General features: G+C 39.3%; 1 protein-coding gene across 1 annotated transcript in view; it reads left to right on the forward strand.

The window, feature by feature from the left end:
* The window catches only part of LOC138041856 (uncharacterized), a 103,196-nt gene that overhangs the window by 66,201 nt on the left and 15,224 nt on the right, over positions 1-21,771 (forward strand). The window contains exons 15-18 of the mRNA XM_068887536.1: positions 5,990-6,373; positions 8,242-8,622; positions 9,841-10,242; positions 20,887-21,270. Coding sequence (XP_068743637.1) covers positions 5,990-6,373; positions 8,242-8,622; positions 9,841-10,242; positions 20,887-21,270 — 1,551 coding nt within the window. The remainder of the gene's footprint in view (positions 1-5,989; positions 6,374-8,241; positions 8,623-9,840; positions 10,243-20,886; positions 21,271-21,771) is intronic.

Consider the following 21,771-nt stretch of genomic DNA (forward strand, 5'->3'; position numbering starts at 1 on the left):
AGGTTATGGTCACTTTAAGAGTTGCCTATGTTGCGATAATTTATTTAAAAGTTGAAAGAACTGAAGCTGACGGTCTCGAAAGTCCAGCAAAAATGTGATAATAACTTGTGGTCCTTTCATCGATCCAAACTCGTGTTCAAGCCTGTAATATGTTCATGTTTGGAACAACACCAATAGTTTGACTTGTAAATACCTTTAGAGTCACCAATGTTTATCTTCAATCGTTTTCCAACACTGAACACTTGCTGGTTGTAGACTCAGCTGTAGACTCAGTTACTGTCTCTTGAAGTTGGAAATAACTACAGTTCTAAGTTTTAAATGGCAAGTTTATTTATTAATAATTTTCCTTCAAAAAAACAGTACAGTGCAATTCAATGCAATCTATTTGATGATCTCATCTTACTCTGCACTGGAAAAAAAACGTTGTACTCCCCGTGCACATAACTCCGAGATTCAGTCGGCTCAGGGAAAGACACCACAGAAAAAATACATTGCGCATGCATAATTTTATCCATTATTTACGGTGAGGTAGTTCTAAGGAGCCTTCAGTTCATCCGTAAGCTGGCTCACACAAGCCTATGTTCTATAATCTTGCAGGATCTACTTTCCTTCTCAGGAACTCCAATGTCCGGTCCGTATTGCTTGATGATGTTATCTGTTTAAATATTTATATCCCAAAGGATTTTGACATTTTCGCTTTCAGAAATCTTTTCTGGCTTGTGCTTGTACCACTTATCTGCATGTTCTAGGTCATGTGCTTTGCGCAGTTGCCAATGGATAACCTGGGCAATTTTATCATGCCGATATTTCTTGTGCTGAGCCACATTCTTACATTCACAAACCAAATGGGCTACAGTTTCGTTTGATCTTGTTCTGGTGGCTTGTTTTTGTGCTACCATTATTACATCTTCAGTTGCTTTTTCAGTTCACATCTCCTTTTCTCAGGAAACTCAAAGTTGCTCAAACCTAAGTTCAATGTTCCTGAAGAATACACTATGCAGATTTTTCTGTTCCAAATTCTCTTTTCTGTTTGTTGAGTAGGCCTTCCTTTGTCCTGCCGATATCAGATGTTCCTTCCCTTTTTACCGGTTTCATATTTCTCCCACCACCTTCTGTAACTTAAGCATGCAGGAAGTACTTCTTCCTACTGAAATGAAAACTACGATAAATGTGAACAGGTTCCCCAAAATTTGAACTATTTGAGATCTTTTGTATAAGACGAGGTTAATTTGCGAAGACGAGAATTCTGGCCCTTTACCGTTCGAGCTAAAATCTTAATGCGACGCTTCTGGACAAGCAATGAGAAATCCAATGAATTAATGAATTACACGAGATTAATCGTGTCAGATTTAAGAGATGCATGAAATCGTCAGACGCATTTGGTGATCCATCTCTTGTCATCTTCAGCGATGCCTCGAAGGACGCTTACGGATTCTATGCTTGTGTAACGTGGCAACGACAAGGTGGAGGATTTGCAAGTAACCTCATTGTATCTTTCCATTGACATTATTGAGCTGTGTGGGGCGGTCTTAAACAAGCGACTAAAGTCGTTTAGACAAGTAATAGGAAATCTTCCTATAGAAAGCCTGAAACTAGCGCCTCCATGGTATTCCACATCCATTGACTCATTTCGTCCTTTCACAATTCGTGATGAAGTTAAGAAACGAACCATATCTAAAGCGTATGGAGTGATTTTCGCTCGTCGTAAAAAAAGGTTGCTGTTATTCATCGTGGTGAAGTACAATAATAATAAAGTACTCTCGTTTGTCTCACGATGTGGTCACTTGTGATGTAGACGTTTCGACTGCATACTGCTAGTCTCGATCAGGCGATGAGGTCGACTGGTTGCGCGTCACCTTTTAAGCAGGATGGTCCGCTGTGATTGGTTGGTTTTCAGCAGCTGTGATTGTTGCATTTCGATCCTCGCTGTTTCGGTGTGCTGTTCCTTGGTTTGTCACTCCGTCCATGTTTTTCTTCTCGATGTCGGACGTAATCTTGTCTATACCATATACTTTGAATTCCACGTCTTTCCCTTGTTTGTGAAGCTAGGGAAGTTTGTACTTGACTGTTCTGATCGCGTGGTACTGACCACCGATTTATACGATTGACAAATCTACTGCTGTCCCTTTAAGGCTTTCTTCCTTGGCCTTATTGTTAGTGATAAAGCATAAAGATGCCGCAGAGTCCCACATAACTTTGGCCCATCCTCTTTTCGTTCTGTTGCTTTGTATTTGAAGGAGGCATGTGTCTTCTGTGTTACTATATATGTTTGCAGGTCCGGAGGCGCTGGCTATATTTGCGGATGTAGGTGAGGTTCGTTCGATTTACATACATACATACTTAATTGACCTCTCCCCATAGGGGCTTTTCAGGACCAATGAATCAACGAAACAACAGAACACAACAACTACAACTGTTAAGAATCCCAACTGGCCGGAGGCAAACCAGTTGGCTATTTACAAGTGCAGCTAGGAAGTTGAATCAGGGACTACCAGGATCAAATTCAACGAATGGTCAGAGCGGGTCTTGAACCCGGGATCTCCGGATCTCAAGGCAAGCGCCCCAACCACTGGGCCACACTGCGTCCGAACAATTAACGATACAGCTAGTTTTTTTTTTTTTTTTTTTTTTTAGTTTCGCAACGTTGTATTCGATGACCGGACTTTAAGCAAGACCAGCAGTCTCCCTTCTCTCTTAGGAGTGCAATTTTATCGCTTATGGGTTTTGATAAGTAGTCTCTGCAATCTTCTGTTGAATTTTTTGCATCATCCTTGATCAAGCATCTCCTCTGCGTCGTTTTTTGACTTTTAAAATCCGTTTCATCCTTGGCTATGGTATGATGAATTACGGCTTTCGATGGTACTTATGGTGCTCTCAGTGAGACATTATCATATTCAATTGCTCCTCGCGCTGGTTCTGTAAAAACTTGAGAAGAGATGAAAATTTATCGGTTTTGTTCACAGTGCTATTTTCTGCGCTAACTATTTCGGCCCATTTTCGTCGTATGTCTGGGGGCAACTTTTTCTCTATGATGCTTACTGAGCTCGTGGTTGTTATTTCTGCTTCCAAACCCAATCGTCTCAGGTCTCTGTAACCGTCTTCTATGATTTCAACAAATTCAGTGAATCTCTTTTCTTCTCCATCTCTGATCATTCTGGTTCTACGTATTCCGTCGATAATGACGTCTGCACTTTTGAAGGGTCTCCGTATTTCTCGTCTAATCTTTTCCACATTTCTGTGGCGTCGTCGTCGATGCCTTTGCCGAATAAATGTAACGACTGAGAGAAGATCGCAATAAATCGATGCAAAGGCTGAACTAGTAAACGTAGCGTAGGATTTCACTAAGCGACAAAACAGCTCGGAGTCAGAATTCCATATTATCTGCGGTACTTTACCTGTAACAATGAGTTTCAGAAGGAAAGTGCTTTTAAGTAGCAACAATAAAAGCAAGGTGACACACGCTTTTAAGTCGCATTTCCCTCCATATTTATTAATATTCACGAACAAATTTTGACCAGAAAAAAAAAAACATCGTGACAATTAACGTCCGAATAATCGATGTTTGACTGTGCATATTTATGTATAAATTTAATAGGAACATTATTGATTCATCATTGCGTTATCAACATAAACTGGTATGTAAAGAAACAAATAGTCCAGGTTGTGATTCAATTTCGTTTAACTTTTTATCTAAGTTTATCAAGAATAATGCTCAGTATTTTTGTCATGCAATCGTCTTTTAGTTTTTCCGATATAAAATTCATTGCAGTCTCAACAGGCAGCTCTACATAAAACCTTAGCCATTTGGCCACGACCCTAAGTCTGTCCTTGTAAGGAAAGAAAGATTTAATGCAACGAGTGCTTTCAAAAATTATTCTAAGGAAAAGTTAATAGTCTGAGTAAATTACTCTACTCTATTACTCGAAAAAAAAATCTCTGTGTCACCGGTGTTTGCGTATTATTCCTGATAAAACTGAGAATATTTAGGACATTTTTTACCTGACTGTTTTATATTGGGTATCCAAACAATTTGTCCCTGATTTTGAAAAACAATTGGTTGGCCTTAACTCCTGGAACAATCTCGGTTTCAGTAATTACTGTGCAACTCACACAACTAGATAACTAGATCGACAGAATTAATGAACAATAAATAATGAACAATAAACAAGAGTTCCAGCAGGAGATTTGTTAGTCTTCTTTGAGCGATTCACATCCACAGCCTATGTTATAGTTGTAAGTTTCAAGGAGTCTCGGGAAAGCAATTAAATCAAAATTTGATATTTTTCTGCGCCAACATCATGCAGCCGTTCAGTTGGGTTTCAGGCACCAAATTCCATACTTTCGTATGTCATCCATCTGATCTTCCACGATTAGGACTCACGATAAGAAGGACTGATTTTCAATTAACATCGGACTCGGATCGAAGAAAGTCGCAAACATATTAAAGGAACAACAATGTAGCAAACAGACTTGCCAAATCCTGTTGCAGGTTTAACAAAACCATCATCATACCGGTAACGACTGCATGAATGGCTTGAAGTTTTTCCTCCTTAGGCACAAAGGTAAAGTGGCATTTCGTAAACGCGAAGGCAATTGCCTCAAGAAACTTGGCGTTATAATTTCCTTTCACATTATCCCCATGTATCCAGTGTAAAAGCGCTCGGAATAAACTATGCCCAAATAAGGAATCTTTTTCCAAATAATGTTTTTTGCCCCAGATTTGGGGGAAAAGATGGCGTCATTCCGAGCATGCGCCTGCAAGTAATACAGGACTCTCTCTTTTCCCGCCTGGGTTCCAGGCCCATTTTCAGGGCGGGGTAAGAGGGAGTCCCGGAAAAGGACTCGGTTAGTAGCTTTTTTAATGAGGGTATAGCAACCGTGTCGGACTGAATAGTGTGCGTAACGCTGCTATGCGATGTCTCAAATACTGCTTGCGTGGTGTCACGCTTCAATAGAGCCTTTTCTCAGTCTGTCATTTCTGTCATTCGTTCAATTTCCGCGCGCTCTTTCCTTGTTGATTCTTGGCGTACAATGTCCTCGCGCGCACTGTTTACTTCTCTAATTACGTTTTGTACATATTTGATCTTGTATGCCGTTGCTTCTGCGAACAGTTCTTGTAATTCTAAGATCCATGGTTGCGCCGCTTCTTGTTCTTCATCAGTTAAGAACATGGCGTACAAATCATGCTTACCTTCCACTATGTCCCATGCCTCGGTGAGCTCTAGGTAGTTACCTTCAACGATTTCGCGTTCTCGATTCGCGTCTATTGATTTAAGGAGTTCATTTCTTTCCCTTGTGAATCTTGCTTTGGCTGTACGCCGTATGCTTTTGGCTTCGTCTGCCATCTCTGTGCTAGCCGTCCCGGTTTTCGGAGTTACCGTTGGGATTCAAATATTTCGTCGCTCGCGATCGTTTCACTGTTATCAAACCTTTTATTCCGGTGCATGTAAGGGATGTTACATCAATGGAAATTGTGCGGTTCGAATCCTAATAAGAAAATTACACGATCATGAAATATACAGAAAATAGAGTGTACAAGAAACGATTCATATTTACCCAGTGACTCGCTCAGGTTTACAACCAACGAAAAATGGTTTTACATTAGTATTATGTCGTCATGATGACGTGTCCCTTTAGTGAACTGATTATATATTAATCAGGTAGTTAAGAACATAACTTTTCAACGAAACATATAACACCTTCCTTGGTGAAATGAATGGTCTTCTCTTCTTTCAGTTTTTATGGGCATTTTTTATTGGCATTTGAATGTAGAACTGAGAAATTAACATAGGCTGATTGTGGTTATCAAACTAAAGAAAATCAAAGTTTGTATTTAAGTTTTTATAAGTATCTATGCCCACTGACTACACTATCCTGATTTGTGTTGCCAAGTGTATTCAGGCTTCTTGTTGAAGTTACTAATTGTTTCATTCATCGGAGATTATTTCTTTTGTTAAAAGGTAATAATTTATTTACTTTGCTATTTTAGAGTTTTCGAAGCAACATCTTTTGAATGGAACGGATGGAATCGTCTCAGTTTCAACATATTACTATGAATGCACTTATCAACATTACAGCTGGCAGATCGAAGCGAAGAAAGGAGAAAAAGTCAAGTTAGTGATTCAATCCATGTACATTTCATGGTGGAACGAACCATGCACTCTTGTTTACTTGGAAATTCAAAATGGAACCTACGCAGATGGCAAACCGAGTTCAAGAATGTGTGGTTCTCTCTTATCTGGCATTGTAACATTTTACTCGCACGAAGGTCAGAGCCTAGAAGTGGTGGTTGCAAACACGGACCTTTATAGGAGATGGTTCCACTTCACAGCTACTTACACAGTTATTAGTTACAACGACACTGTGTCCAATGGTAAGCACACTCAAGGGAAGCTGCAGAGTCAATAGTGATCAGCAGTTGAAAATACCTTCTTGTAGGTTTTTGTGCGGGTCGTGCAAGAATCGAGGATAGTATTAAAATGTTGTATAAATAATCTTCACCTAGAAATCAGCCGGGCACAGAACAGATTCCGCAACATGGAGCCACAAAATAGTCACCAATAACAAACCGTTTGCTGTGATTTGTCACTGGAGATTTTAAGCAACGGCGACGGCTGCGTCAACCGTAGCAAATTATTGATTCAAATTAAAAAATAATAGTGCTGCCTGTGCGACACACATTCTAATGCATTTCTTTGTCGCACTCTACAAAAGAACAACGTAAAGAAACCATTATTAGGCCTTACCACATCATATTGAAGCTACCGTTCATTTTCTATCTTTACGTGAAAACTGTTCCTACGAATCCAGTTGCAGGATAATTCGCCCGTATTCTCCAAAGTGAATAGGAGAGAGTAATTGCGATAGCGCTTACTTTTATTGCGAATTTGGGTTTTCGTAGACGTTGCCCTGGTCGTTGCTTAAACAACCTACTCACAACTGAGTCTGAGACGTCGTGATGACTGTCGCTGATAGTTGAGTTGAATGTACCTGTTTTTTCTTTTCTTGACTACTATCACATAAAGCACTCGCCAGGTGCCCTTGTTGTCCGATTTTACAGCGTCTTATTTTTTTTGTTTCCATTTTTTCATGATGCAAACGATTGTTGTACTTGTTATGATACGATCAGTTTAATTTCTGAGAATGGAATTTGAAAGAATTTGTTTAAATAGTTTTTTTTGTTGATCAACGTGAGCAACCTTTTTAACGACCACAGGTTACGTTTTTATTTTTTTTTTTTCCCAAAAGAAAACAGGTATAGTTTTTGTCAGGAGGGATTCCGTTTTTACAAACGTTGGCCGGTAGCACTTATATTTGAACAGACTTAACCAATTAGAGTGTAATGTGAAGTGCTAAGTATATATCTAACACATATAAACCATGTGAGCGTTAGTACTACTAATTACACTCAAATTAGTTAGGTCTGTTCAAATGTAAGTGCTACACGGCCAACGTTTGCAAAAACGAAATCCTTCCTTGTACATGTACATGTTCATTGCTGTGACTTTAACATCGTCAGTTTCCACGGTCTGCTCCTGTCTGACCTTGTAGCTCACTCGGTAGAGCAGCGGTGATCTAACCGGAAGGTCGTGGGTTCAATTCCCTCCCTGGTCAGTTTTTCTCTGTCCTTGTGTGGGGCCATTTCCATTAGTATGGCTAAGGCTTACGTGGCTTATATGGGGTAGATATATACTTAGCACTTCACATTACACTCTAAATGGTTTATATCAAACGACTTTTTAATGACCCTACCAATGCCATGATACTATTCGCTACTTTCAGTTTGTGAATCTCGTGCTGCTTATTATTGAGTAAAAATAATCTTTTACTTTAATGTCGCGAGAAAACATTACCCCAGCGTTAACCTTTAGACTCTGTTTTGGTCTTAGGAAAAGTTCTGTCCCTTTCACGATCAAAATTTTATGTTTACTACGTATTTGAAAATGGCACTTGCCCGGCTGTTCGAACATTTACGACTTCAAGTGCTATTAAGACTATGAAGACGTCGGTTAAATTCGTCTTGCTCGCGAAAAATCAGTCACGCAAAAAGCGCACCTCTTAGTAATTAGCATCTACCTTGAAGAAAGTGGACGATCAAGAGCTCCTTTAAACTTAGAACACCAATGAATATCCAATCCTCCAGATTCGAGAAACAAAATGGCGATGTGACAGTTATGTCTTTCTGCAGCCCAATTCGGACAATAATCCTTAAAATATTATATGTCTAAAAATTTGTTTCAGAATGTTTCAACTACAGATTTCTAAACGAGTCCAACCGAGCAATGACCTATGTTAACCGCAGCATTGGTAACCTGTGCGATTCCACGTTGTCTGGTTGGTATCGATTTAGCGGAGAGGCTGGAACTCAGATGGCAGATTCTTGTCGAAAGATGTATCACTGCAACACAGACTCACCAGGCTGGCTCAATGGCACGCATCCTACAGTGGCTGAGGGGATTGTTCAACGAAAAGTCTGTTTTTTGCAGCACTTGAATGGGACTGACTGCTGCTCCTTTTCAAAGGACATCAGTGTCCGCAACTGTGGAGAGTTTTATGTTTACCGCCTTGATCCACCCAGGTGTAACTCACGTTACTGCGGCAATGGACTGCCACAAGCACCAGGTTAGAAAGCTTTTTGTCAAATTTTCTCAGCTGCTAGACTAACGTACCATGGAATTTTTTTTTTCCATTGGGCTTAAACAATAGCAGATGTTCTGTCTTTCCATTGGTCAGGCTTGATTAATCCGTTTCGCGTGAGATTAAAAAAAACTCCAAAATCAACAGTGGAATCACAATTTGCACCTTTTCTGAACATTGCGGCCCTTTAGCCACTGCTGACAGGTTCACGGGATGATAGTTAATGCGTGGAGATGGTTATGAAACTCGACGATTTCCTTTGTTTCATGTTTTTGTCCGTATTTTTGACCTTGACCCTGCACAAAACGCACCTTTTTTCGAGAAGATAACCAATACTTCGATCAAATTATGCTCAACTAATTTGGAAACCCGTAGGAAGCGAAAATAAAGGATTGTGCAGGGTCACGGTCATTTCAACACCGATTGCGACAACATTGTTGTCGCTTTTAACGGGTGTAAAGTTTCATAACCATTCCCTCGATGAACTATGACCGGATCAACCCTCGGGGTTTTAAAATAAGTGAGGAGAAAGTGATAACTTTGAAATTCGATCCACAAATGGTTGGACGTTTGAGTCTCTCCTTGGTCACATCTCGCAACCTTTGTTCCTGGTGGTACTGTACTTTAGCCCAATACCCACTGTACTAGTTCCCTAAAAAATAGGCTCGAAGGACGTACATGAATCCAGAACGAAACAGGTCTATTTTAAGTGTTTACGATGTGTTCAAAGCTTTTTCTCGGATGCCAACACACGAGCCTCGAAATTGAACAGGAATGCCTTTCCCAGGAGGAAATAGGAGGGACTTGAAAAAAAGCCACCGTCAGATATGACAGCCATGCTTTCAAAATGGATTTAATTACCTTCGAAAACTAAAGTCGTCTTTACATTCTTGACTTTGCAAAAACAAGGGTGAACTTGAGGAGGTGAATAAATGCGAGTTTTCGGAGAACTCTCACATTCCTTGTTACTTATCGTTATAAAATATGTTGGAACACTTTTCGCGAAGAGCTAAGATAGAGTTTTTGCTGTTGTGGTATATCTATGTCAACCAGCATGTTATTTAAATTCGCTGGATGGGCTTTTGATCAAACGACACCTTGGAAACAAAATACTATTTTGCCAGGACCCGTATTACCAGTATTGTCCTCATTCCAAGTTGCATTGCAATGAGTTTTAATAATTCCTTTTCAAATTGTCGTCAGAATGTTCAAACTACAAATTCGTCAATGACTCGAGTGTATCAGCAGCATACAGACTGGACGGGCTATCGGGTTATCCTTGCAAAGACCATTTCAAGCCTGGATGGCATCGGTTTGGCGGAGAGGCTGGAAACCAAATGGCTGACACTTGCGTTAAGATGTGTCATTGTGGTGTGCGGTATCCCGGCTGGCTAACTGGAGGACACCCCTCTGTGGAGGATGGTGCTGTCTTCCGTAAAGTGTGTTTCGTGGGAAATAACAGATGCTGTGATAGTTTTGTTTACATCAGTGTTCGCAACTGCAGTGGATTTTACGTTTATAATCTGACGTCCATACCATCAAGTCATTGCGCCTATGGATACTGCGCCAGCACCGGATTGGAAGAGCCAACAACCTCAACGACAGGTAAACGCTGTCCCCTTAAGTTTTTCATCATCATGGATATACAGTTCCTTGTCGTCCCAATAGAATAGGTGGGAAATCGTCGCCTCCTGGATTTCATAACCATATTTGTTACGGCGCTGTTGCAATTTTTCTAGCAACTTGTCTCGCAACCTGTAAGAAGAAAGGTTGCACGAAACATTGCCTAATGTAACACACACCTTGCAACGACCTGGAACGAATTAGAACTGAGTTCTTCTTTCCGCAACGCTTACCGTATCGTTGCAACAATTTTGCAAGCATTGCGTAGTGTAACATCCGTCCTGCAACATGTGTCGCGAATGCTTGCGTCGTCGGCCAATGAAAATGTTCCCTCTACCTCATGTGAGCATCGGGATCACTACGCATGCGCACAACCAGGCACGTTAAAATAGTGTGGCCACACGAGGCCCAAAATTGGTAAACAGTACACAAAAAAGTGCAGCTCCTCCTGCAGAGAAGAATGAGTTAATAAGAAACCCCTGTGTGGGCGTTTACTCTCTGCTCTATAGGTGACTGATAGAATTTCAATCAAACTTCGACTTTCAGTTAAGTGTCGTTTAATTTTTAATTCCATCAGTCATCTACCACTGAGATTGCCTAAGATTTTAAAGTCATGTTGTCACTCTAGCCCGAGTCAAAACCCAGAAAATTGGAAGAAAGATGTTGCTCTTTTGGCGATCAGTGTTCATAATTTTATAAAATGCTAAAAAAGGGGCTTAAAACTGATCTAAAATTAAAAAGGTTTCCCAAATTTTCGAACCGTATCTCTGGTTCTTCTTCGGGGGACAATGAATCTAAAATTCAAAAATCACTGCTTCGTATTTTGGCTCCCAAGAAATCTTAACAGCGGAACATATGCTCTTGGGAACTCCATTCTTTCATTCACAGAGAAAGAAAGATGTTGATTTTATTTGCTTCCAGCATGGACATAATTCATGAAAATGCGTCCGTAAACAGAAACAAATGGGAAAGTAAGAAAAACTGTCAGTATACTTTACCGTGGGTTATGGAAAACCCAGACGTTCCTTTCAACTTGTAGCGGAGATAATAGCATGCTCAGAACATTTGGACTTCCTGGAATTATGAATGGGCTTAATATAAACTTGTGGAATGCATAGAAACAGGCTGACTTCATGATTGTTTGCAGGGGAATCTTGTTCAAGCAGCCTTTGTGCTATGGTATTTGAACACTGTGGTGTCAACACCCGATAGGTGCATAACATTCTTTTCCAATCTTGATATTGTTTTCTTTGACACTCACTTATATGGACTTATAACGCTGACGAACACTTGGTCTTCCCCCCGCTTGCAGAGGTGCAGTGCGTGGTTGGTACTCCTTAGGGGTGGTAGCCACACACAACCTCTCATCTGAAGAAGATCTTTTAATATTGAACAGAGCTTGTTCCTTACTAGGGGCAGAGTGCTTTAAAATTTGGTCAATACGCATGTCAAACAAATATGAGGCAGCACCTTAGCACCATCCTTTCGCATGTTCTGAAGATTCATTAAGTGCATTGTCTGGCAGCGTTGTCGTGATTCCAGTGCACATATATTATATCCAACTCATAGTTGAGGGATTGTCAGCTAAGATCCTTTAATGGCTGAAATTTCCTTAGGTGTTTAAGGACTGAGTTGTCCCAGGTAGAAACGTATTTAGATAATGCTGGTCTTGACTAAAAACCCCTTGGATGAAACGTTGAATAAGGGGGTGTGTTCCAATCGTAGCATTGTTGTTAAAGACTATAAGTTTAGATAATTTACTCCTTGTAGTGTTAATACGACGGTACCCTGGTCCACGATCGTACGTTTCCTGTAAAAAGTCTAAAACTGCAGCTATAGGTAGACAAAGGGGATCGACAGGTCGTTGTTCACAAATGACTCCCATTTTGCTGGATCGCCAGGAGTTGCAGATGGTGAGCTGCTGGTGAAATCCTTTGACCTCTTGAGGGATCTCCTTAAAATAGGGAAGCCATAATTCTGAGTTTGTTTCCCAAGTGATGAGGTAGATTGCTTTTGAGGATCAGGTGCATATTGGACTTTTGCTTGGGAATGATGATTGGTCTGCTTATTACGCGTCTGGTACACTCGGGGTACCAAGCTTGTGTCGGCCAATTTTGGAGCAATCTTGATGGCTAATACTGACTCCACCTCCATTTTTATTGTGGGGGCTTCAGCCTCCACTATGCTGTCGTCCGCGGACTTTATTTGTCTACGTGTGGCGATTGCAAGGTCATCTGGGAGGAATTGTGCGTTGGCCACACCCAGTGGTAGTAGGAATCAGTAAGAATTTACTTGTAGGGGATGGAGGGTTCTGGTATGCATGTGTAAATCCGTGTCGTATAAATCGCGGTGTCTGACATTTGCAGAGCCGCCTGTGCATTTTTCACTTCAGTTCAAAAGAAGCTTTTACACTTACGCAAGCCAATCTTCACTCGGCTTAATCCTTACTGAGGAAGCACTATATAGTACTGAAATAGCTACTCAAAATCCAATGATATAGCCCGAAATAGACGCTAAGAAAAGAATACTGGATCGCAATTTTCTCGCGCACCTCGATGGTTCGACAATATATCATTCGGGTTCGACGTCAATTGAACAATATCGGATTGGCAGTCATGACACCTTTGTTAAGAACAAAGGCTGTTTTGTCACGTCTGAGAGGACGATTTTTGGAAAATTACGTTTATGATGTATTTTAATGTGTTTTACTTACCAACGTTGAAAGAAGTGGTTAGGCAATACAAAATGTGGAACGAAGTGAAATTATGGTTTACACAAATGACATTCTACAACATATATATTCCACTGATTATAAGACAAGCAAATGATGTGGGGGGAAATCCAGGTCCTACAATATTTGTAGTAATCGACTCGACAAGAACAGTAAGTGCTGACTACAATCAAGGAAATTAAGTACTCTTGGGTGAAAATGCTGGTAAGCAACCAATATGTGTACCACTGTCACTTACTGCTATTATTTACCATCATATAGAAGATATTAATTTATGGAGTTCTTCCACTTGAATAATATTTTGGTTACTGGAAATAACTTTTACAATACTATAAGAAAATTGTGCGGACAAATGATTATTTGCTCTTAACTGGCCTGGTGTCCCAGCCTTTGTCTCAATTTTTGACAAAGTGTGTATGATTACAATACAGCGAGTCATTAACAGGACGTTTGTTTCTAAAAAAAGGAACTCACAGAGCTTGTTTTCTCAGCAGAATTACAATTGTTGTTTGTTAATTATTGGCATTAATGCAGTTGCAGTTTTTAAAAATTCACAACAAATTTCTGAAATTTTTGATTCTAAATTCAAGGGATATACATGGAATGGCTCATTCATTTGGGACATACAATTTGATCAGCATTGAAAGACTTGAAAACCTGATTTCATATTTGCAACTCTCCTACTTACAAACATGCAGTTTTCCTTTTGAAATCAAGGGGTCTTAATTAGTGATACACAACCTGATGTAGAACATGTTCGTGAGAATTACCAACAGAAATGTTTATTTAAAAATTGCACCGTAACCAGGATGAGACATGTTGTGAATCTGAAAGACGTTCTCTGGTTAAAAATTGCTTCATAATTATAGGATTTCGGCTATCTACCTATAGCCTTTAACGAATTCATTCGTTAAAGGCTATAGATAGATAGCCGAAAGCTTATAATTTTTAACCAATTTTTAACCAGAGAACGTCTTTCAGATTCACAACAGAAATGTTTATTCTTGAGTAATCAAACTAACCCAGAAGAACCTGTCACTTTGAAAAGAAAGTATTTGAATGAAAGATGCAAAGTAAACAAACGATTGATTGTTCGATGCATTATGAAAAAAAATTTAAGGTTAAATGAAAGCCCAGAGATGAGGGAAAATAGGCTGGCACATCAACGTGAATACAAGAGGAAAATTCGTGCAATGAATTCCCTGAACTTAGAGAAAAGAGACTGGCAAATATCAGAAAGAGAAAATTGCAAATGAATCAGCATGAATATCAGAAAGAAAAAACTAAAATGAACCTCTTGAATGTCGAGAAAAGAGGCTGGCAAATAGACGTGAATGTGTGAAAAAAAAGATTGCAAATACAACCGTTGCTGTGTCTGAAGGTCCAATGTACATTTGTTCTTGTTGTGATCAGCTATGGTACAAACACAGTGTTACTACTGCTGAGAAACTAAGACTTTCTAATCCTAGTGTAATGGAATATTTACTGAGCAAACTGAGTGTTGATGATATGGAGTGGCTTTGTCAGTCTTGTTACAAACATCATTACGAAAAACTAAAATACCACCCTGTGCAATTAAGAATGAAATGCCAATTCTAGTTAAACCTGACTTCTTGGACTGAAATGAATTGAAGTGCAGACTTCTGGCACCTAGATTAGCTTTTCAAAAGCTTATGCAAGCTCCAAGAGGATCAGTTTAAAATAAAAAGAAATGTTGTAAATGTACCTGCGGATGTTAACAATACTGTCAATATGTTAGTGCGGTTGCCTCTAGAAAGTGCTTTTCACAAGTTAATAATCTGCTGAGTGATGTAAATAATATTGGAGATGATGCTGAAATTGAAACTGAGCAATGTATTGATGATTGGATTGAAGACGATGCAGAAATTCCTGCAGTTGTAACTGATACTATGTTAACTGCCACAGATTTCCTTCAGGACAGTGAAAGAGAACAAATTTATAGCATTGCCCGCGGAGAAGGCAGTACACCTTTAAGTATATTTAGAGATAAATATTCTGAAGAATTGGCTTATCCAGGAATATTTATTGGTCAAAAAAGGCCAGAAAATGTAGAAAGACTAGTCAATGTTCACTACAGTGATACTTGCAAATCAGAATTAAGATGGTCAGATCGAAGATAGATAGATAGATAGATAGATAGATAGATAGATAGATAGATAGATATACCTTTATTTAAACACGATAATGTTTAAAGCTATAAGCTTATGGGGTCGTGTGTTTACAAATAAGATAAGATTCCCTTATATTACATACTATTATACGCCTAAACTAAAAATCCCTATGGTGTAAGAGAGCTAAAACTAAATGGCAATTACGATTGTATATGTAAGATACATGTCAATTAAAAGTATACATAATCATGGTCACTAATGGTCACAATCATGGTCATAGAAGAGCTGCTATGTGTGTGCAAATGAAAACTGCAGTTTCACAGGGGTTTAAACCCTGAAGAGTGAAGCGATTCACGAAACAGGCGTGTCGGGAAATGTAGTTGCGTCCTTTTTTCCTCTTAAAAAAAAAAAAAAAAAAAAAAAAATATATATATATATATATATATGTATATATATATAACATAACAACGATTAAGACGGGGGGGGGGGGGGGGGGGGGTTGGTTTCAAACAGAAGAGCAGTTTTAAAGTTTCCATTGCCATTCAATTTTCCTCTGGATTTCTTTCTTAGAAAGTGTTTTACAAGTGTATAAATAATTTGGTGTATAGAGGGACATTATCTAGTCTGCGTTCTTGGGCGTTCGTCAGTTTGCATTTTTCCTCCTTTATATGAAATAGAATGTGTTCATTCGGGGAAGTAAGTTTTTAAGTTGCTCACATTATTGAACCATTTCACAATATCGTTGTAGAATGAGGACGTAGTAGAACAGTCCAAAAATGTATGAAGTATGGCGTCTTACCTTGAGCATAGAGAGCATTGATCATCGACTGTAATTTTAAATCTTTTCAGTTCTCGCTTAGTAACAGGTATCCTATGCAGAAGCTTAAATAAGAATTGCTTTCGTTTATTATCTTTAGTTATTTTATATATCTTTTGAAAGTTAGCTTTCCAGGAAACAAACGAATCAGGGAAGAGTTGTTCCCAAGCTTTCACACCAGTAAGCACAATAATACAGTTTTCATTAAAAAGTTTGTAATAATGTTTGCACCTCATTTTGGCCAAGCAGAGCAAAGGGTTTTTAGTTAACCATGAGCAAATAAAGTTTGTCCTCTTCATTCCTCAAACCAGATATTCTCATCCTTTTCATGAGAAAAAGTTTCCTGAAGACAATATAGTGTCGCCTTTTGGTTCTTTAAATATGAGAAGATTCCTCTCCGTTTGATTTGATTACGCAACCCCCTAACATTAAGACTAATTATTTTCAAAAGACTAGACATACCAACCTACACGAAAAAAGGAACAACAGCACAGCAACAATAATAAGCTAGAATTAACGGCTAGAAGACTAAAAACAAGTAAGGTTAATTACAAACAAGCTACCCTTCAAAAAATAAATAATGTAAGACAATAGAAAACTAGTAACACTATATCGAGAACAATCACACCGGTATAAAACAGTTCTTTCTCCTGGGATTAAACAGTTCAACCAACAATCAAATGCAAATTTCTAACCCAAGATCGTAATCGAGAGAAAGAAAAAAAACGTAACTAGATAGTTGAGATACACAAAGGAAAAAAAACCCAATATAGTTGAACCAATATCTTGCAGGCAGGGAAGAGTTAACGAAATAAATAATATAAATATTATTCATACTTGAGATCTAAAGCGTATCAAGATCTTTAAGATGTTGAATTTTTATTATCTTTTTTATTTTTATTATGTGGCTTCTTGATTTCCCTAATAGCCTTTTGTTCAGCTTCTGCAAACAAGCTGGAACTGGAAGTTCGACTATAACACACTATGTTATGATTGCAGCACGTTTTGTAACTTTTTGAGGAAAAGGTTAAGTTGGGTAATCGTAAAAGTGGTCGCAGACGCTTTCGGGAGCGGTCGCATACAACAGCTTTTCCTTACAAAGTCACAGTTCAAAATGTGTTTCACAAAGGTGGTCGTAACTAGAGCTGGTCGGTTACAAGAGTGGTTGCAAGGAGAGCTTCCACTTAATTGATTCTAAATTAGCCATTACACTTAAAGCCCCCACATGTACGCATTGCGGACCTATTTTTTAAAGGAGTTGTGGTGGGACACTAAATGGAAGGAACGCATAAAGAAAAAAATGCAGTTTACAGTAAAAGCATCCACTGAAAGTGCACGTGGGTCTGGAAGCCATGAAGAACATAGGGGATGATCTGCAAATTTAACCGAGAGCCAAACATATCAATATCAGGTTGTGCCAGCACGCTTGGGATTCTGTTAAAAATGTGATCATCTACTTTTGATTATCAAAGTATATTTCTGTTTCATTTCCCTGCACAGGGATTGCAAACCCAAACAAGCTGCTTTGAGTTACGTGATGTTCGCTTTCTGCTTCAGACCATCTACCCGTTGTGTTAAGCTTGCGTCCACCCCTGACTGGAGGCGTCAGTGCGCAGAATGTGGAGATTTTTCCTTCTTTTAATAACACTCTTTGAAATTAACCACCAGTTAATTCTAACCTTGCTTCGCCTCGTGAGTCCACAACATTTTGACCACTGTGATGACGAATATCGTTGTCGATAAGAGTACAGACAACGCTGAACCACTTTCGATTTGTTAACGTGACCAGGTGATTGACAAGTGCCGATCAAGTAAGCTGAGGAGGGAAGGGTTCTGCTGATCGCTCGTTCATCGGAGGCAGCGGAGATTCAAGCAGAAAAAATGAAAATGAAAACAGAAGTAGAAAGTGTCAGTAAAACTCTTAGAGTAGCATATACTTCAGTTGTGGAAAAGAAGGTCACTTCGCCCGAGATCAAAGTTGTCAAGCGCGCAAGGCCACCTGTAATAAAAGCCACAACCAGGGACAATGTGCAAAACAAAGAAAACTGGAAAGCGTGCGTAAATGAAAATGGATCCGCCAGAGGGCCAATTCGTATCAATACACTTCTTCATCAAAAAATGCCAGCCATGATGTTCATAAACTAAACTTCAATCGCAACACCAAACTTTGAAACCTTTCTAGAAAAGAATGGACTGCTCCCATAATTTCAAAAACTGGAATGACCTCGTCATTCATACCAACAAGAAGCAATTCGGCAACTTTCGGACAACACTTTTTCCGTAAAAGTCAACAAAGACCTAACTTCCGCCAACCAAAAAATTGTCAAAGAAACCATTCAGAAACTCATAACCACACAAGAACTACCAATAACCGCCCAACATCTCATCAATACTCCTAGGACTTCATACATTTATTTCAAACCTAAAATTCAAGAACAACCCAGGCCGTCCAATTGTTTCAGCATGCAGTTTCCCAACTGAACTTATCTCGAGCTATTTAGACAAAGTCATGACACCCATAGTCAAGGCACCACCTTCGTACATCAAAGACAGCAACCATGCACTTGATATTTTCCGTACTTTCAATTTCCCGGGTGAAAACAAAATCATTTTCACTATGGACATAATATCTTTATACCCCGTAATCCCCAACAATGAAGGCCTCCAAGCACTCAAATATTTTTGAAAAAACGTCCTGTTAAAAAAAACCGAGCTTCGTCTGGCCGAACTGGTTCTAACACTCAACTGTTTTCACTTGGCAACAGTTACAACAAATAAATCAGAAGTGTTGCAATGGGAACAAAATAGGACCTAGCTTCGCCAACCTCTTCGTAGGCTATATCGAAAATGAATTTTTCTCTCACTACGGTGCTACTTCATCCAGCAAAGAGGAACTCAACCAATTCATTACTTCATTCAATTCTTTCCACCCGGCTCTAAAAGACACCTAGCAAATTTCCGAAAATTCAGTTGCTTTCCTCGACGTTAAATTGTCAGTCAACGGCAAAGGTTTATCTCAAGCGTACAATACAAACCAACAGATTCCCATAACTACTTGCTGCGTTCGTCCTCTCATCCACAGCACGGAAAAAACACCATCCTATTCTCTCCTTAGACTAAGGCGCCTCTGTAGTGCGAGGAAATGTGCACGGTTTTTCAAAAAATGTGGCTACCCCGACTCCGCTGTCACCACAGGCAAACATCGTGCCCAAGAAATCGACCGATAAACCGCACTACAAACGTCACAGAATGAAGAAACCCACAGATGTCCATTCACCCTTTGGGGAGGATTCCAGGTTTTAGCGTAGGGGGTTCGATAAAAGGGGACGCCTGTAAGGGGGGGGGGGGAGGGTTCCGGGGGCATCCAATCAGCGTGTTCTAATATCATTTTTAAAAGTTAAAATACCATTCTTTTTGCATCAAAATGTAGCAAAGCTGCGTAAAAACGATTCAAATTTGCATTTGTAAAGCTATGACCAAAAAATACTGAATTTGATCTTTTTTTCAATTTTGTGTTTCGTCAAAGACTGGATCAACAAGAGCCCTTCTTCCGGAGTACTTCTCCGCAAAAAGCTGAAACACAGCCTCGCCGACGTCACGGTAGTCAATGGGTTTTCCAAATTTTTTTATTGCAATTTTTGACGTTATTCTCCTGTAATGTTACATTCGAATGTTCGGCATCTTTCCTTCATTTATGGGGGAAATTAGTCAAAAAAAATATTGAACATACGGAAGCTACGAAAGAGACATCTTTGTTTGTTTTTCGAAATAAAGAGAATTTGGAGGTTGTGGGAAATATACGCTAACTCCTTGAGACACTTAAGACTTGCTGAGCTCCACATTTTAAAACCACATTTTAATGTTTACTTCGTAAAAACCTCCGCAATACAATCAAAACGAAACAGAATATAGCCACAGTTCCGCGATAGTCGTCACACAACGTTCTCATTTGCTTGTTTTCGCAAAATTGTTTTCAATGTTGTTGTGTTTTTTATAGTGATATTGGATTCGATCCCGTGACGTCCGAATAGAATTGACTAGCAAGTTCCCGTTCGACTCTGGCTTTACTACAAACCATTTTTAGTAAAGACAGACAATAACATGACATCAACACGAGCAAACGAGCAAATGAGAACGTTGCGTGACTGCGCGACGATCATCGTGGAACTGCGATTCTGTTTTACAGTGTGGAAATCAGCGAGTCTTTAGTTTTTCTGGCAGTTATTTCGTAGCGTATATTGAATAAACTCCAATTTCAGCATTTTCGGAAATTATCTTAATTTCGAAAAACAAACTCCGATTTTCGGAAAGACTAAGTCAGATACTCGCAAAAACCAACTTCGATTTTAAAACACACACACACAAAAAAGTAAAGAAAAAACAAAGTCCGATTTCGAGAAAAAAACTAAGATGTCCCTTAAGAATTTCCGTAGCTTCAGTATGTTCCTTAATGTTTTTGACTAATTTCCACCGTATATGAAGGACAGATGCCGGTCATTCGAAAACAACAGTACAGGGGCCGGTTCCTGAAAGGAGGAATAAATTATACCTGAGTGTAACAGTTACTCCAGAGTTAAATCTGCTATTCTAACAGAACAGAATTTATTCAGAACAGAAGGTATTCCAGGAATAAGGCACATTTATTCCTGGCATAGAGTTATTCCTCCTTTCAGGAACCGGCCCAAGGAGAATAAGGACAAAAATTGAAACAAACGAAACATGGAAAAAGAAATGGCACCCCGACCCCGGCCCCGGCCCCTAGTTTTGGCTACTACCCACAAAAACGGGTTCAACCTGAGACCGGATTTGACCGACACCAGCTATTTATGTTGCCAAGTGCGAAGGTCATCTATTCAGGCTCCTTGTTTTAAGTTACTTGTTTCATGCATCGGAGATTATTTCTTTTGTTAAGAGGTAATAATTTATTTACTTTGTTTTTTTTTTAGGGTTTTCGAAGCAACGTCTTTTGAATGGAACGGATGGAATCATCTCAGATTCCTCAAATTACTATTCATGCATGTATCCACATTACAGCTGGCAGATCGAAGCGAAGAAAGGAGAAAAAGTCAAGTTAGTGATTCAATCCATGTATATTTCATGGTGGAACGGGCCATGCACTCTTGGTTACTTGGAAATTCAAAATGGAACCTACGCAGATGGCAAACCGAGTTCAAGAATGTGTGGTAATCTCTTATCTGGCATTGTAACATTTTACTCGCACGAAGGTCAGAGCCTAGAAGTGGTGGTTGCAAACATGGACCTTTATAGGCGCTGGATGCACTTCACAGCTACTTACACCGTCGTTAGTTACAATGACACTGTGTCCAATGGTAAGCACACTTAAGGGAAGCTGCATAGTCAATAGTGATTAGCAGTTGAAAGTACTTTATTGTAGGTTTTTGTGCAGTCGTGCAAAAATCGACGATAGTATTAGAATTTCGAATAAACACAAGGTTTGGTAAAACATTTAAGAAAAATTACTAGAAAAAGCTTTTGTGACGTTACGAAGACTCCATGTCTTCATTATCAAGCTAATAAAAAAACTGAGCTACCAATGTAGTGAATTATTGGTTTCTAATCACGTGATAAGACGGCCATCTTGGTGCACAAAACAATAGCAAATTATGGCTCATGTTTTGCATTATAAAAGAGTCAAATTCCTAAAAGACTTTTTTCTATATTGTTATGTGCACCAACATTGCTGCTGTGACGTCAGCTGAAAACCAACTATCCTTAAAAACTCCTTAATAATTCATGAGGCTAACAGCCTATAAAAAGTTCGATGAAACGTCACGAGTATGAACCTTTATACCTGGTAATCTGTAATCATT

Source organism: Montipora capricornis, chromosome 3 (genome assembly GCF_036669925.1).
Source record: "Montipora capricornis isolate CH-2021 chromosome 3, ASM3666992v2, whole genome shotgun sequence".
NCBI classification, from domain to species: Eukaryota; Metazoa; Cnidaria; class Anthozoa; order Scleractinia; family Acroporidae; genus Montipora; species Montipora capricornis.